We start from the raw sequence: 16970 nt of genomic DNA, 5'->3' as shown, positions 1-16970 counted from the left end.
CTCTTTTCTTTTTGCTTCTGACTGATAATTTCAAATGTCCTATCTTCTAGTTCATTGATTGTTTATTCTGCTTCTTCGAGTCTGCTATTGAAATTCTCTATTGAATATTTCAGTGCAGTCATTATATTCTTCAGCTCCAGGATTTCTGCATGATTTATTTTTATGGTTTCTATCTCTTTGTTGAATTATTTACATCATTTTAAATTTGTTAAGACTTGTTCTGTGGCCTATATTCTCTACCTTGGAGAATATTTCACAAGCGTTTGAGGAAAATGCATTTTGCTGTTGTCACATAGAGTGTTCTTTACATATCTGTTAGGTACAACTGGTTTAGAGTGTTGTTCACATCCTCAATTCCCTTATCCATTTCCTGATATTTTGTCTAGTTTCTCTATCCACTATTGAAAGTAGAGTATTGAAGTCTTCAACCTTTATTGTAGAGATTTCTAATTCCCTCTTAAATTCTATCAATGTTAGCCTCATAAATTTTGGAGCTTCAATGTTTGGTGAATATCTGTTTATAGCTGTTTTACTGTCTTGATTATTTGACCCTTTTATGAATATATAATGTCCTTTGTTATTTATAACAGTTTCTTATTTAATGTCTATTTTATATAATATAGTTACCCAGCTCTCTTTGGGTTTCAGTTTGCCTTGAATATCTTTGCATTCTTTCACTTTAAACCTATTTATGTCCTTACATCCAAAGTGAGTCTCTTGTAGATAGCATACACTTAGATCTTTCTTTCATCTATTCTGCCAATCTATCCCTTTTGTCTGGGTAGTTTAATCCATTTACATTTAAAATAATTGCTATATGGAAGGACTTACTTCTGCCATTTTGCTGTTTATTTTATGTTTGTCTTAGGCCCTTTTGCTCCTTATTTTCTCCTTTACTGCCTACTTCTGGGAAGGGAATCAAAACTTATTAGTACAAAATAGAATAATCAAGTTTTTATCCCCTTCTCATTTCCTCTGTGCATTCTTTATAGATATTTTCTCTATGATTACATGACCACTAACTGTAATATGCTAAATTTATAGCAATCTAATTATAACTAATGCCATCTTAACTTTAATCACATATAAAAACTCTACTCCTAAGCTGCTACAACCCCTCCTTTGTGTTATCAGTGTCACAAATTACAGCTTTACACATTGTGTGCCCAGTAACAGATTTCTAATGACTTCAATGCATTTCTTTTGAATTCTATAGAGAGTAAATGTTCAGTTACAAACCAAGATTACAATGATGCTAGCTTTTATATTTGCTCTTGTATTTATCTTTACCAGAAAGCTAAGTCTGTATCTTTTTATGTTCATATAACTTCAAGTTACTGGTTAGTGCCCTCCTGTTTAATCTGTATGGCTCTTTTAACATTACTTAATGTTAGGGCAGGTCCATTGGAAATGAACTCCCTCATCTTTTGTTTATCTGTGAATATCTAAATTTCTCTATTACCTACAAAGGACAGTTTTGTAGAATTTGGCATTCTAATTTGATTTTTTTTCCTTTCATCACTTTAAATATTTTCTCTACTACCTTCTGTCCTCCAAGGTTTCTGATGAGAAATAATCTTAGTGAGGACAACCTGCATGTTACAAGTCTTCCTTCCTGCTCAAGATTCTTTTGTTGTCTTTGTCTTTCAGTAGGTTTATTATAATATGTCTTAGGGTGGGTCTCTTTAGTTTATCACAGTTGAAGTTCGTTGAGGTTCTTGGATAGGTTGATTTATATACTTCATACAATCATGTACTTTAAAGAAATAATTCTAGTATAGTTAACATATAGTGTTATATTAATTGTAGGTGTACAATGTAGTAATTCAACAATTCTATACTTCATTCAGTGCTCATCAAGATAACTGTGCTTTTAATCCCCTTCACCTATTTCACCCGTCTGTCACCCGCCTCCCCTCTGAAAACCATCTGTTTATTCTCTGCAGTTAAGAGTCTGGTTTTTTGGTTTGGCTCTTCTTTTCCTTTGTTTTGTTTGCTTGTTTCTTTGTTTCTTAAATTCCACATACCAGTGAATTCATATGGTGTTTGTCTTTCTCTGCCTGATTTATTTCACTTAGCATTTATACTCTCTAGATATATCCATTTTGTTGCAAATGGCAAGATTTCAATCATTTTTATGGCTGAATAATATTCAATTTTGGACATTTTTTTTGCTGCTATTTCTTCAAATAATGTTTACGTTCTTTTCTCTTACCTATTTCTAGGATTCCTGAAGTGTAGATGTTGGTCTGTTTCATGGTTTCATGTAGGTCCAAAAGATGCTTATCATTTTTCTTCATTCTTTTTTCTTTCTACTCCTGACACTTGAAAATTTCAATTTTCCTATCCTCAGCTTCCCAGATTTTTTGCTGTTTATACTCAAATATGCTATTGAACCACTGTAATAATTTTTTCAATAAAATTATTGCAAATTTCACCTTCAGATTTGTGTTTTTTAATAATTAGTTTTTTGTTGGTATTCTCATTTTGTTCATATATCATTTTCCTGATTTCCTTGATTCTTAGTCCTTACTTTTCCCTTACCTCTGAGCATATTTAAGATAGTTGCTTTAAGCCTTTGCCTATTAAGTCTGATGTCTTGGCTTCCTCAGGGTTGGTTTCTGCAAATTTATATTTAGTTCCTTTGTTTTTTTTAAATATGAAATTTATTGTCAAATTGGTTTCCATACAACACCCAGTGCTCATCCCAAAAAGGTGCCCTCCTCAATACCCATCACCCACCCTCCCCTCCCTCCCACTCCCATCAACCCTCAGTTTGTTCTCAGTTTTTTTTTTTTTTTCAACACATTTTATTTATTTTTGGGACAGAGAGAGACAGAGCATGAACGGGGAGGGGCAGAGAGAGAGGGAGACACAGAATCGGAAACAGGCTCCAGGCTCCGAGCCATCAGCCCAGAGCCTGACGCGGGGCTCGAACTCACGGACCGCGAGATCGTGACCTGGCTGAAGTCGGACGCTTAACCGACTGCGCCACCCAGGCGCCCCAGTTTGTTCTCAGTTTTTAAGAGTCTCTTATGCTTTGGCTCTCTATACTTAGTTCCTTTGAATGAGCCATGCTCTCCTATTTCTTTGTATGTTTTGTGATTTATTTTTGTTAAAAATTGGGTGTTTTATTATTTTTTAAAAAATATTTTTTTAATGTTTATTTATTGAGAGACAGAGACAGAGCATGGGTGTGGGGAGGGGCAGAGAGAGGAAGAGACACAGAATCTGAAGCAGGCTCCAGGCTCTGAGCTGTCGGCACAGATCCCAACACGGGGCTTGAACTCACAAACCTTGAGATCATGACCTGAGCCGAAGTTGGATGCTTACCCAACTGAGCCACCGAGCCTCCCCTAGTGTTTTATTATTTTAATGTGGTACTCTGGAAATCAGAATTCCCCATGGATACTAGATTGCTTTTGCTTTTGTTATCTATGGTACAAGTGTGTAGATTTTTGTTTCTTTTGTGAGATTTCCAAACATTTTTTTTGTAAAGAATGTAACAATATCCTTGTATGTGATTACTGGAGTGTTTGTTCCTTTAGCTCACATTCAGCTAAGGTTTTGACAGAGATTTCCTTGAATGCCAGGAGCTAGAGCAAACATAAAACAGCACAAAAATTCAAAACAAAACACAGAGAACAAACACATCAACCAGTGTGTTTGCAAATAGTACTTTGGTGGGCATTCCTTTACCACTTAGTTAGGCTTGCTCAGAGCCTAAAGATCAGCCCAAAGTGAAAGCTTAAGGGTTTTTTTTGTTTGTTTTTGTTTTTGTTTTTGTTTTTTTTGTCTCTCTTTTTGCTCTTTGTTTTTTTTTTATTTTTTTTAATATATGAAATTTATTGTCAAATTGGTTTCCATACAACACCCAGTGCTCATCCCAAAAGGTGCCCTCCTCAATACCCATCACCCACCTCTCCTCCCTCCCACCCCCCATCAACCCTGTTTGTTCTCAGTTTTTAACAGTCTCTTATGCTTTGGCTCTCTCCCACTCTAACCTCTTTTTTTTTTTCCTTCCCCTCCCCCATGGGTTTCTGTTAAGTTTCTCAGGATCCACATAAGAGTGAAACCATAAGGTATCTGTCTTTCTCTGTATGGCTTATTTCACTTAGCATCACACTCTCCAGTTCCATCCACGTTGCTACAAAAGGCCATATTTCATTTTTTCTCATTGCCACGTAGTATTCCATTGTGTATATAAACCACAATTTCTTTATTCATTCATCAGTTGATGGGCATTCAGGCTCTTTCCATAATTTGGCTATTGTTGAGAGTGCTGCTATAAACATTGGGGTACAAGTGCCCCTATGCATCAGTACTCCTGTATCCCTTGGATAAATTCCTAGCAGTGCTATTGCTGGGTCATAGGGTAGGTCTATTTTTAATTTTCTGAGGAACCTCCACACTGCTTTCCAGAGCGGAAATTTGCATTCCCACCAACAGTGCAAGAGGGTTCCCGTTTCTCCACATCCTCTCCAGCATCTATAGTCTCCCGATTTGTTCATTTTGGCCACTCTGACTGGCGTGAGGTGATATCTGAGTGTGGTTTTGATTTGTATTTCCCTGATAAGGAGCGACGTTGAACATCTTTTCATGTGCCTGTTGGCCATCTGGATGTCTTCTTTAGAGAAGTGTCTATTCATGTTTTCTGCCCATTTCTTCACTGGGTTATTTGTTTTTCAGGTGTGGAGTTTGGTGAGCTCTTTATAGATTTTGTATACTAGCCCTTTGTCCGATATGTCATTTGCAAATATCTTTTCCCATTCCGTTGGTTGCCTTTTAGTTTTGTTGGTTGTTTCCTTTGCTGTGCAGAAGCTTTTTATCTTCATAAGGTCCCAGTAATTCACTTTTGCTTTTAATTCCCTTGCCTTTGGGGATGTGTCAAGTAAGACATTGCTACGGCTGAGGTCAGAGAGGTCTTTTCCTGCTTTCTCCTCTAAGGTTTTGATGGTTTCCTGTCTCACATTCAGGTCCTTTATCCATTTGGAGTTTATTTTTGTGAATTGTGTGAGCAAGTGGTCTAGTTTCAACCTTCTGCATGTTGCTGTCCAGTTCTCCCAGCACCATTTGTTAAAGAGACTGTCTTTTTTCCATTGGATGTTCTTTCCTGCTTTGTCAAAGATGAGTTGGCCATACGTTTGTGGGTCTAGTTCTGGGGTTTCTATTCTATTCCATTGGTCTATGTGTCTGTTTTTGTGCCAATACCATGCTGTCTTGATGATGACAGCTTTGTAGTAGAGGCTAAAGTCTGGGATTGTGATGCCTCCTGCTTTGGTCTTCTTCTTCAAAATTACTTTGGCTATTCGGGGCCTTTTGTGGTTCCATATGAATTTTAGGATTGCTTGTTCTAGTTTCGAGAAGAATGCTGGTGCAATTTTGATTGGGATTGCATTGAATGTGTAGATAACTTTGGGTAGTATTGACATTTTGACAATATTTATTCTTCCAATCCATGAGCAGGGAATGTCTTTCCATTTCTTTAAATCTTCTTCAATTACCTTCATAAGCTTTCTATAGTTTTCAGCATACAGATCTTTTACATCTTTGGTTAGATTTATTCCTAGGTATTTTATGCTTCTTGGTGCAATTGTGAATGAGATCAGTTTCTTTATTTGTCTTTCTGTTGGAAAGCTTAAGGGTTTTTATGGGATTTTTCTAAGCATGCTTCTGACTGGGCATACATGTGGCTTTTTAGATGTACCTTTGTCCACACCTGCTTTTGTACATTCTAATTTACCCCAGCCAGGTTAGAAGAGATGTACACAGTAATTTGTGAGTAAGGTCCATGCTGTCCCCTCTGGTTCAAGGAGAACTTTGAACTGGGCTACAGATCAAGACCAAAACTGCCACCAGACTAGAAAGAGAGTGGGGAAAGAATGATTAAAAATGCCACAAATCTTTCCTGTCATTTGAAGAGGCAGTTTCTTGATTTGGGCATTTTATTTATTGCTATAAACCTTTGATTGTTTTGTAGAGCTCCTACAGAGTAGAAAGTTGGTGAAGAAAGCTTTTGGTTATTATTTTTTTTTTGAATGTTATTATTGGGGAATGAAGGCTTGGAGTTTCAGAATCTGCCTTTTTGCTGACATCCTCTATGCTATTAGTTTTTGTTTGTACTTTAATTTTTTTCATTTGTCAAAAAATGCTTGAACATAAATTTAAAAGCAAACACTTTGACTTCTGCCTAGGAAAGAAGAGAATTTAGTTTTCTTATAGTTCAGCTCTCCTACATGGATCTTCCCCACTCTTTCCATTCCCCCAGAGTAGTGACATCAGTAAGATATTTTAGACTCAATCTTCAACAGTAGAGATGCCCTCAAATGTCTGGTGATCCCCATCTCTCCATTCTCATTTCAGTGTGGGGTGATAAAAATGATTGGAGCTCTGTGTGCTGGAGCTCCATGTGGTTGCTCTGTTCCATACTGCCTCTCTCCTAGGTACTTATATCCTTGTGGTTTTTCCCACTACACAAGAGCACTCACATTCTTCTGTGTTCTAGAAGCCAGACCTTCCTTCAAAATCATCACAAACTTTTCCAGGGCTGGTAGATGGGTTGAAGACTCTTATCCTGTGAATCTTCTTTGGAAGATCCTCTTCACTCTGGGGGAGAACAGAGGAGAGTAGTAGGGAGAAGGAAAGTGAAAAGGATTACCATTGGTTAGGAGAGGAATTGCCTTTGTTGTAATTTATCATGGAGCTTCCATGAGAAAGTCTGTTTTGTGGGTAAGTTGTCAGAGTCTATTGCTATGCTCCCAGCAACTGTTGGTACAGTAGTGTCACCCCAGTCTCCCAAGTCCAATAGGTAGAGCATGGGCTTTGCTGGAAGATCTGGGTTCATATCCATGCTATTCATGGAAATTGTGCCAAATTCCTTGACCTGCGAGAGCCTGTTTTTTCATCTGTAAAATAGGAATGATGCTAATATCATTGGATTGATTTGGAATTGGAAATAATGCATATAAAGTGCTTCATAAATAGTGCTCCATGAATGATCATCCTGACATAGTTATAATCATCTATTCTTAGTTTCCTCACCATCTGTTGATAGTTTTAGATGAAACTTAGAGGAGGCAGTAAAAATGATAAAGGGAGGATGTCCTTGGATATGAGGACCACACATATAAATATGACATTTAGGATGTTTATTGACAAAGTTATCACTGGAGGAAAGAGGAAGGGCCTCCTTGTGGGTTCCTCGAATTCATATGACATAAACTGTCAGATCCAGAAAAAGAATCCAGGCCAGGGAATCAGACAGTTTTACCCCTTAACATCCATAGGATCTTGACCAAGACTCTTAGTGACCCTCACATTTGCCAATCATAACCTGGAATAGTGCAGAACTATAGAGATGTTGGATTGCAAAGATCATTGAACCCTGAGCTGGTAAGACTCATTTAAGGGCTTCCTGCTTAGACAGAAGGAGACATCATAAGGCTCTAACCTGCTTGAGCATCTTCACCAACTAGGAACTAAAGTGGGAGCCTATGAGTGTGAGAAACTGAAAATTAGAAGAGGAAGTGGCTTTTCCTGTGGCTTTCCCTGCTGGCCAGAGCATGATGGTGACAGAAGATCAGTATCCTAGGTCTATTCCTATCTCTCCCCTTGCAGTGGTGCTGGAATAGGCCTTCTGTGTCTAGAGTGGCTCAGCTTTGAAGGATGAAGGGAAATTAAATAGTCTGAGTAGCATAGCCTCCCTTGCCTGAGGTGCAGGCTCCTGTTGGGAATGTCTTTTCCTACTCTGTGAGTGCTGGAAAACATGAAAGTATGAACAGAATCTGTGTGTGTGTCATGAGGAATGGTCGGCAGGTCAGACTTTGGCCTACAAATGGATCTCCAATCTAAGGAGGTATGTCAGGATAGCTCTGATACCCAAGAATCCAGAGTCCATTAAAGAATTACAGGGAAAGCTTGGGTCACTCTCTCAGCCTAGATGTATTGCTTTCCAGAGGCATTTGATGGAATGTGGTGCAAGAAAACCCTGTCTTGCATCCCACTACACACCTTTAAGGGGTAGAAGAGGACAGTGTTAATGGTTATTCCAAAGGGAAGTGGGGGGCCAAGAGAGCCAACATCTCAAAATCAGAATGTGTTTTCCAATGAATGCATCTTCCTTCATTTCTTGTCTCCCTACCATGGCCAAACCAACCATCCTGGTTTGCCACCCAAAGTCCTTAATCCATGAAAGTCACGTGGTCCCAAGGACACAGGCCTGGTTATTCAACCTCCCCACCATTCACACTGATGAAAATCACCACCAGGGTGGTGGGTATGTGGCAGGTTTCAGTTATGTGGGATGCAGGGGAGCTTGCTAAAGGGACTGTGGGAGGTGGGGACAGAAACTGCTCTCCTGATGATTGTCTTTCATCCCTCTGACTCAAGTCTTTGCTTTCAGGTCAGACAATGCAAACAGCATTTGGAAGGACATTTATAAATTTGTGGATGATCTGGTGAAGAGGTTTCCAAAGTAAGGCTTCTCCATGTTCCAGGGTATTTTCTTCTGTCAGACAGATACACAGCTGCTTAGACTCAGTGGGCATGGGAGTCCCTCAGGCCAGGAGCACAGAGCCCATGGTGGTGTTCTGAAAAAGGAAAATCATACTTATTCCATTAGTTCTTAGCAGCTTTCACTGACTCTTGCTAGAAAGTCAGTCCACATTAAGGGGGACACAGTCTGCTTCTGAGGACTTTACAGGCTTGGAGAGGAAGTTAAAGCAGACTGACTCAGTAACCGAAAACCTGGTTAAATGATGCTGAAGGCCAAGAGAAAGGGACAAAAGTCTTGCATGGCAATATGGAGGAAAAAGCAAGAATTCCTAGAGAAAAAGCCAAGGATAGCTACCTAGAAGATGTGAAATTTGAACTAGGCCTTGAAAGATAGGGGAAGACAGGGTAACAGGAACCATCAAAGAGGCTTCTTGTGATGGGAATGGTCTGTTTGGCTGCAGAGTAGGTTTAGTCAGGAGAAGACCCAGAGATGAGGCTGGACAAGTAAGCCAAGAGCCAAGAACATAGGGGCTCATTATGCCAGACCACAAGCTTGAATTTCCTGCTGTGCGCAATAGGTGGGTATAGGATTTTTGAGCAGGGGTCTCACATGATCGATGTTGTGCTTCAAGAAAAAATTCTTATAATAGTGGATAAAATGAGCTGGATTAAGAGCCAAGAACAATAAGAAGTTCAGCTAGGGACCTATTGTACCAATTTATCTAAGTGATAATGAGGGTCAACAGGCCAGAAGACAGTGGCTAGAGGATGGAAAGAGAGGGATTTAGATAAATGGCTGCCAAGAAAGAGAATTAATTTCTTTGACAAGAGAAGGAAGTACAGAAGGAGTTAGGAGAGAAAGGAATGAAGGTCCAAAGAATGTAGAAGAGAGACCAGGGGGAACCCCTCATGCAGGAATGTGCAGGTGTCTATCTCCTTGCAATGTACTGTTCACATGGCTTGGTGTGTGTGTGTGTGTGTGTGTGTGTGTGTGTGTGTGTGTGTCTGTCTGTCTGTCTGTCTTTTGGAATACTGTAAGAATGTAAGAGTGTAAGAATGGATCAGGATGCCATCTTGTCATTCTATTCTAAGGAGGCCACACATCTTACAGTCTAAAAAATTTTTCACTAAATTTACAGCAACTTTCAGGTTTGGGAAATGGGTCCCAAAGCAGAAGAGTTGTGGTGGGAAGTATAGAAATTGACATAGACCCCCTCATTTGCTGCCTTGAGCCTTGTTTTTCTGAGCTTCATTGGTTTCATTTTGAGCCTGTGTTGATGGCGTCTCACACATGCTTCCTCCACAGTTCAAAAATGAGGATGTCCTTAATCACCTACTCCACACAGAGCGACACCATCATGAATCTCACCTCTGACAGGTAAGCACTGATATGATCCCCAATGGCAGACCTAGAAAACCAGGTCTCAGGGAGAGCTAAGAGGCTGAGGGGTTCCCTGAAACCACAGTGGGGACCCCACTGGTGTGCAGGCTGGGCTGGCCTGGACTTCTTTCCTTGTGCACCCTGATCCTTAGCTTTGGGCCCCCAGCTCTCTCTGACCCCTGGCTGCACTGACACTGGCAGACTATGTGCTGCTACACCTCTCCACCCCTCTAAGGCCTGACCTACAGCTGTCCTGAGTTCTTCCCTCCATGCTCTTCCCTTTTCTTAGAATGGGCTAGCTAGGATTCCCAGGATTTTAGGGAGCAGATGTACAGGTCCTTTATGAACAGTGATATGAGTCTGACACCTACTGTTGTTATATGTCACCTTCTGCCCTGAGCCAGTGTGTAAGGAGGGGTGGGTGAGAAACAGATCAGAACCAGGGAGGAAGAGATCGGCAGCATCGAAGCATTGATGTTTTCAGTGGAGGGAATTTTGCTCCCTTGGTGGGTCTAAACCCATGAGTGGGGTCCTGAACATCAGGCTGGGATAGGGTGCTTGAGGAAGATAAGACATACCTGCATACTAGGTGGGCCATGGTGAGCCCAGAAGTTTGGGCAAAAGTCTGGAAGTTATGGAGCTTCTGAATAGCTGGTTAAGGAGGTTAAGATTCCCATGGACACAAATGACTGGAACCCAATGAAGCACCAAAGAGAGGTTGAGCACCTCTTAGGACTAGATGGGCCCCAATATTTGTGGCACAGAGCTACCATTCAGGACCATGGAGAGAAGCCAGGCATAGCAGAGTGGTGGTGTCAATGCTTGGAGGTAGCAGCACTCTTCTGCCTGATTCCAGGACAAGCAGGGAGAGAGGGCTGGCTGCCTCAAGCACTAGTGGAGGCACAAATTTGTGCATAGGTGGGGTTTTGCATTCAGGACAGAGAGACCTGAGTAGGTTGAAAGTGGAAGGAAGCAAGTCCATTGGGAGAGATGCTGGCAGGTGGCAGAGAGATGCAGGGCTGCTGGGCAGGGGGCTCTGGAGGAAAAGCTGCCCACTGGGGAGGGTAAGACCTCTGCCTCCTCCAAGGTGGGGGGCTCAGGGCCCCAGATGTGAGAAGCTGTGGCGGGGAGGGGGCTCAGGGAGGACCCGCCTGGTCCTCTCTGGAGCATGAACACAGTAATGTCTTCCCTGATTCAGGGTTCAGGAGTGGGAATGGGGCCCAGGGGCATGGAAACTATATGAAATTATGTTTTTCTGAGGAAGTAATGTTTTAAGGGAAGGAGTCTAGCTGAGGGTGTTAGGAGCCTGTATTCCTTCCAAATGCAGAGCTAGGAGTAGGGCTGGAGGGGCAGCACTCCCTTAAGGGCACTGGCTCAGGCAACCATATGCCTGACCAGGAGGCTCCTGGGCCATAGACTGGGGAAGCATGAGAGTCGCCCCAGATTTGGGGGCTCAGTTAAATAAACTTACAAAATGTGGCGAGAGGAGGGAGAATATTTTTGCTGGGCCGAGTAGCACCTGGTTTGATCTCCACTGGCCATGGGTGCCAGGCCTCACCTCCTGGGCTGGATGGGGCTAGACCTGGAGCTCTCAGGTCTCACCCCACAGCAACATCTCCACTCCCCACAGTAAGAAGCCCTCTCAGGGTCCCAGCTCTCCTAGCCTTGCTGTGCCAGCTCAGCTTGTCACATGAGATTAGCCTGAACCTAGGTCCCCAGTCCCACCTGTGAAATCCCCCTTAGCAGCAGCCACCTGGCCACATACCCATGGCAGCCAGGGGAGCACTGCCCCTCCACCTGCATGGGCAGCCCTCGAGGCACTTCCCCAGCTTTTGGCCTTTTTCTTCAGGAGTATGTAAGCCCAGGAGCCCTAGTTCTCTCATTAAGGAGCTTTCTTCCTCCTTTGGTGCCAATACAGAAGGGGAAGAGGCTTGGGGCAGGTGCAAGTCAATCTCAGGATTCTGTGACAGGGAGGATGGGACAGAGCAGAGCTATCAGCAGGATGACCTTTTCCAAACTCAGCCTTACCTGCTGAAGGAAGAGTGTGCCTTCCCAAGGGACCCGGTAGGTGCTAGCAGCCCTGCCAGTCACACTGTGAGTGCAGATTCACAGTGGCACATCCATGAGTGTGCCCCACATTCACCACAGATGATCAAGGCAGGGCTCTTGAGGGTCCCCCAGGTAGTGTGCCTGAGACAGTGGTGAGTGCAGAGAAAGCCAGGCCATACCCATGGGAGCAGCAGAGCAGCCTCCCCCGACCCCATGCTCACCAGATGGGGGACAGAGAAGGCCTGAGCAAGGCCTGTTCATATCGAGGACACAGAGCATAAGGTCATGACCAGGCTACTTGACTTGTATCCTGTCCCGACTAGACAGGTCTTCACAGTGCACAGTGGCTCCAGGACAGCTTAGGCTGCTTGTAAATTCAACCCCAGATTATACCTCAACCCCTTTTCTAATTTTTTTTCAGAACTAAAATACATAATAGTCTTGAAAAAATTCAGAATATAGTGCCTACCGGAGCCGCAAACATGCATGAAGGATTTAAAAAGGTACCAAATCTAGAGCTCTGAGGATCTCTGCTTTATGGAGTTCTTAGATTATCCTGGGTCCTCCCACCGCCCTCTCCAACACTCCTTCATTTCCTTGCAGGCAAATGAGCAGATTGAAAAAGCAATCTATGGAGGTAAGCTTCCTGGTGACTTCATTAGGGGCAGGTGTGGGGACAGAGCCAGGCCTGGGCCTCAGCAAGGTGCAGACCCTCCTCGGCCCCTTCCTAGCGCTGACTCTTGGAGCAAGGTGCTTGCCCTCTCTGTGCCACAGGTTCCTCCTCTGTGCAGTGAGGATGAAAACCACCCCCAGTGATGAGTCTCAGAACCACATGGGATCATGTGTGTACCTTCTAGGCTCTTGGCAACTGTGAGGTGCTTGACCAACACTTGGGCTGCCTGAACAAGAAAACAGGAAGCCAGGGAAACCAAGAGCAGAAGCATTCCATTTTCAGAAAAAAAGAGCTGGGTTTACCCTTTGCCGCCCACACTTTGTCTGTATCACATTTCTGGCCCTGGCTCCTTTTTCCTTCAGTTCTTTCCCTTCGGCTGATGTCCTGTAACTGTGTCTCCAACACTGGAAAAGGCTGTGCTCTACCCAGAACTGTCTTCATCTAAGAGAGAGAAGTCTCCTTCTCCCTCCAGGACTGGGATGCTAGCTCTCCAGGCACTCCTGATGGCAGGTGCTCAGGTCTGGGCGCTTCTTCCTTGGAGGAGGAAGTATGGGGAGCAGTGTTGTGGCCCCAGCAGCCTGCAGAGAGTCACTTTGTGTATCTTTACCAATGAGGTTACTCCCCATTTCCCCTGCAGGCAACAATGCTCCCAGTCTGATTATTGGTCTGACTGCAGGACCACTGACACCAAGGACATTTGAGGAGACTAAGTCTGAAGTGAGTCCAACCCATCAGTACCAGCGTTTTGCCCCATGTATTTGGTACTTTATACTCAAAGGGTTCTTTCTCTTAGGCTGAGAAGGCTCGTGAAAGGGGCGCCAAAGTTTATTCTGTGGGTGTAAAAGACTATAAGAATGACCAGGTAATTCAGAACAGGTAACCTGGTGCCCCTTGCGAGCCCAAATGGGGTATGCTTTCAAAGTCAGCTCTCCCAAAGGTGGTCCTGTTATCCACCCCGGTGTCTGGACAGCAGATAGCTACTCCAGAAATGAATAACAGCGTGTAAAACCTGCCCACCAGCAGTGGAGGCAGAAGAGCTTTCCCTTCCATAAGTGTGGGCTGCTGCCTGACACCAGGGTCTGGCTCTTGGAGTCTAATATGGCATAAGGGAAGAGACTGTCTCCTGGGGTGGAGATTTCTTTGTCCTCAAGCCCAGGCCATGTGCCCAAGGTGCCTCCTCTCTCTTGTAGCTAAAAGACATTGTAGAAAGAAATGACCAATTTTATGGGGTAAACAGTGGATTCGAGTCCCTGGAAGACATCGTTAACATGGTGAGTGTGGGCTAAATGTGAGAAGAGCAATGGGATGGCTTCTCACCGTGTCCCTCCCCCCATGTCACTATCCCTGACCTGCCACCCCTCTCTCTATTTCCAGCTGGTGGTAAATTCCTGTCATGAAATTATGGCTGGGGAGAGTTACTTTGTTTGTGTAGGAGGTAAGAGCTATAGTCACTGTTCTAGCAGAATGGAGAGTGGTGGGCGGGGTGGGGGGGGCTCTGTGAGGTGTGTGAATATGTGGCATGTGGGTAGTGTGTGGCTGTCTGAGTGTGTTGTGCATGTGTAGCATGGTAGTGTAGAAATATGTTGGATATATGAGTGTGCCTGGGGTATATAGGTGTGTCTACATTTTATTGGAGTGTGCATGTCAAGCATGGGTTGTGGTGTGCTTGTGTGTGTAATTATTTTCCCCATTATTATTGAGATATAACTGACAAACACCTGTGTATAAGTTTAAGGTATTCCATATAATGACTTGACATGCATATATTGTAAAATGATTACCACAATAAGATCTTTGTAATTACTTTTTTTAATCTCAAAACCAAAAGTTTAATACAAAATAAGAATAAAGTGTATTTAAAAACATCAAGACTAATTAGGGGCCACCCATGCAATACAAGTCTGATTCAATAGTTCAAATATCAATGTAACTTACCATATCAGCAATGTGGAGAAGAGAAACATGATTATCTCAATGGATGAATAAAAGAATTAGAGGGGGGAAGAGTTAAGGTGGTGAAGGAGTAGAGGGATCCTATGCTTGCCTTATCCCTTCAACATAGCTAGATAAATATCAAATCATTCTGAGCACCCAAAAAATCGATCTGAGGGCTGAGAAAACAAACTGCACATTTAGAGGGAGAAAAATGGCCACATTGTTAAATGTAGGAACTGCAGAGAGTTTATTCAGGGCAGAAAAGAACTGCATGTGCTCTGGAGGGGAGGGAGCCCTGATCATGGAGACAAAGAGTGGGGGGGGGGGAGAGAGAGAGAGAGAGAGAGAGAGAAAGCAGAGTGCAGGGGATTGCACAAGAGAAACTCTTCCCCAAAACCATGGACTGGGAAAAGGAGAGGGACTGACTACCACAAGGTTTTATAAGCAGCAGAGCTCAAAGGCTGAAGTTTTAGAAGTCCATGCCATTGCCAGGGTCGTACCTGGTGGGCTTAGTAGTGCTCTTATGGGGAAGGAGACCAGAAGCCCAGGAGTGGGCAGTGTGGTCTGAGGATCCCCCGAGACACACAGGGAGACAGTTCCTCTTCTTGGAATGCATTTGGGAGAGGTGGCATGGCTTCCCAGGAAAAAAAGAGCTGGTGGGCACCAACATGCTGCCCTGTTCACTAGAATAGGAACAGAGACACTTGCTGAAGGCAGCAAACCTTGGTTATGGCTTTTTCTGTGCTTTACCATAAACGTCAAACCACTGCACAGTCATGCAACTGTTTTTCTGGCACAAATAAACACCAGCCATAGCACAGCAAGACTCTCCCCCAGAGGATCAGCGTGGGTCCATGCCACACCAGGTCCCTAAATTTGGAGCTCTGAAACCCAGTCACATGCCTGAGATAAAACACAGGAGTACTGTGCTGCCAGGCAGACAGACGGCTCAGACAGACAGGGTGAAGGCAGCGTTCTGACATAAATCTGGGATACAAGAGTCGAGATTGCTTGCTCTTCTGTGATGGCTTCCTGAATAGTGGCAGGTGTGTACTCCCCTCTCCAGGGATGAAAGAGTGGGATGACACCATTTTCCGCCTGCACATTAATACAAACAGACTTCGGTGAGCAGCACATCAACTCCACCGGAGGATGCAGCGACTTACACCAAGCCCCGCCCCACTGCACCTGCAGGTACATCTTTACAAGGACAAGTCACTCTGAGTACCAGCACAACAGGCCCCTCCCCCAGAAGACTGGAACAAACCCCCTGCATGCACCAAGTTCAGTGATCATGTACAGTGCTCCAAAGCTTCAGCCTAGCGGAAATAAGATCTAGCTTCTTTTAACAAGCAGACCAAAACACACCTAAAACTTTCAATATAGTGGACAAGGTCCAACCACTCTGTACTGTAAGCAAGGAAAAACTCTGCAGAGGACTGACTTGAGGGACGGAGCAGCCAAAACACAACAGTAGAGTCCACACTCTGAAACATTTCCTGAAGCACCAGGCACAAGACAGTATAGAACCCCTTCTTATTATAGCCATTATTCTCAGGAGCAGGAATATAACAGCCTTTCCTAACACACACACACACACACACACACACACACACAACAGTGACCTAGACAAAAATGACAAGATGGAGGTATTCATCCCAAAAGAAATAACAGGAAGAAATCACAGCCAGGTATTTAATCAAAACAGATATGAGTAAGATTCCTGAACCAGAATTTAAAACAGTAATCACAATGGATAATAGCTTGGCTTAAGAAAAGCATAGAAGACACTAGAGAATCCTTTATTACAGAAATAAAAGAACTAAAATCTAGTGAGGCTGAAATTAAAAATGCTACAACCAAGATGCAAAACCGACTGGGTACAATGCAGAGGATGGACAAAATAGAGGAACAGATCAGTGATATAGTAGATAAAATTATGGGAAATAAGCTGAGAAGAAGAGGGGAAGAAAAGTATTGGATCATGAATGTGGACTTAGGGAATTCAGCAACACCTTAAAGTGTAGTAACATACCATAGGAATCCCAGAAGAAGAGAGGGGAAAGGGGGCAAAAAGGTTTATTTGAGCAAATTTAACTGAAACCTTCCCTTATCTGGGGAAGGAAACAGACATCAAAACCCAAGAGGCACAGAGAATTCTCATCAAATTCAACAAAAGCCAGTCATCACTTAGACATATCATTCATAAAATACACAGACAAGGAAAGAATCTTGAGAGCAGCAAGGGAAAAGAAGTCCTTAACCTACAAGGGAAGACAGATCAGGTTCATGGCACATCTGTCCACAGAAACTTGACAGTCTAGAAGGTAGTGGCATGATATATAAACTGTGCTGAATGGGGAAAATATGCAGCCAAAATGACTTTATCCACCAGGCTGTCATTCAGAATAGGAGAGATAAAGAGTTTCCCACACAAAC

The 16970-nt window shown here is 43.2% G+C and overlaps 2 protein-coding genes across 10 annotated transcripts in view; one reads left to right on the top strand and one right to left on the bottom strand.

The window, feature by feature from the left end:
• The window catches only part of LOC131492966 (anthrax toxin receptor-like), a 113305-nt gene that overhangs the window by 20950 nt on the left and 75385 nt on the right, over positions 1–16970 (top strand). For 7 of the 9 annotated variants that reach the window (XR_009252376.1, XR_009252375.1, XR_009252373.1 and 4 more), the window contains exons 2-9: positions 8402–8473; positions 9800–9871; positions 12345–12426; positions 12527–12560; positions 13234–13313; positions 13390–13458; positions 13787–13867; positions 13971–14031. Coding sequence is in view for 1 of the 9 variants with exons in the window: in XM_058696936.1 (XP_058552919.1) it covers positions 8402–8473; positions 9800–9871; positions 12345–12426; positions 12527–12560; positions 13234–13313; positions 13390–13458; positions 13787–13867; positions 13971–14031 (551 nt within the window). In the remaining 8 variants the exon portion in view is untranslated. The remainder of the gene's footprint in view (positions 1–8401; positions 8474–9799; positions 9872–12344; positions 12427–12526; positions 12561–13233; positions 13314–13389; positions 13459–13786; positions 13868–13970; positions 14032–16970) is intronic. The other 2 variants (XR_009252378.1, XR_009252374.1) reach the window with 2 other exon arrangements.
• Positions 1–16970, bottom strand: part of ZNF488 (zinc finger protein 488) — a 103643-nt gene that overhangs the window by 29595 nt on the left and 57078 nt on the right. The window lies entirely within an intron of this gene.

This window comes from Neofelis nebulosa, chromosome 13 (assembly GCF_028018385.1).
Source record: "Neofelis nebulosa isolate mNeoNeb1 chromosome 13, mNeoNeb1.pri, whole genome shotgun sequence".
Taxonomy (NCBI): Eukaryota; Metazoa; Chordata; class Mammalia; order Carnivora; family Felidae; genus Neofelis; species Neofelis nebulosa.
This window is presented reverse-complemented; position numbering and strand designations above follow the sequence as displayed.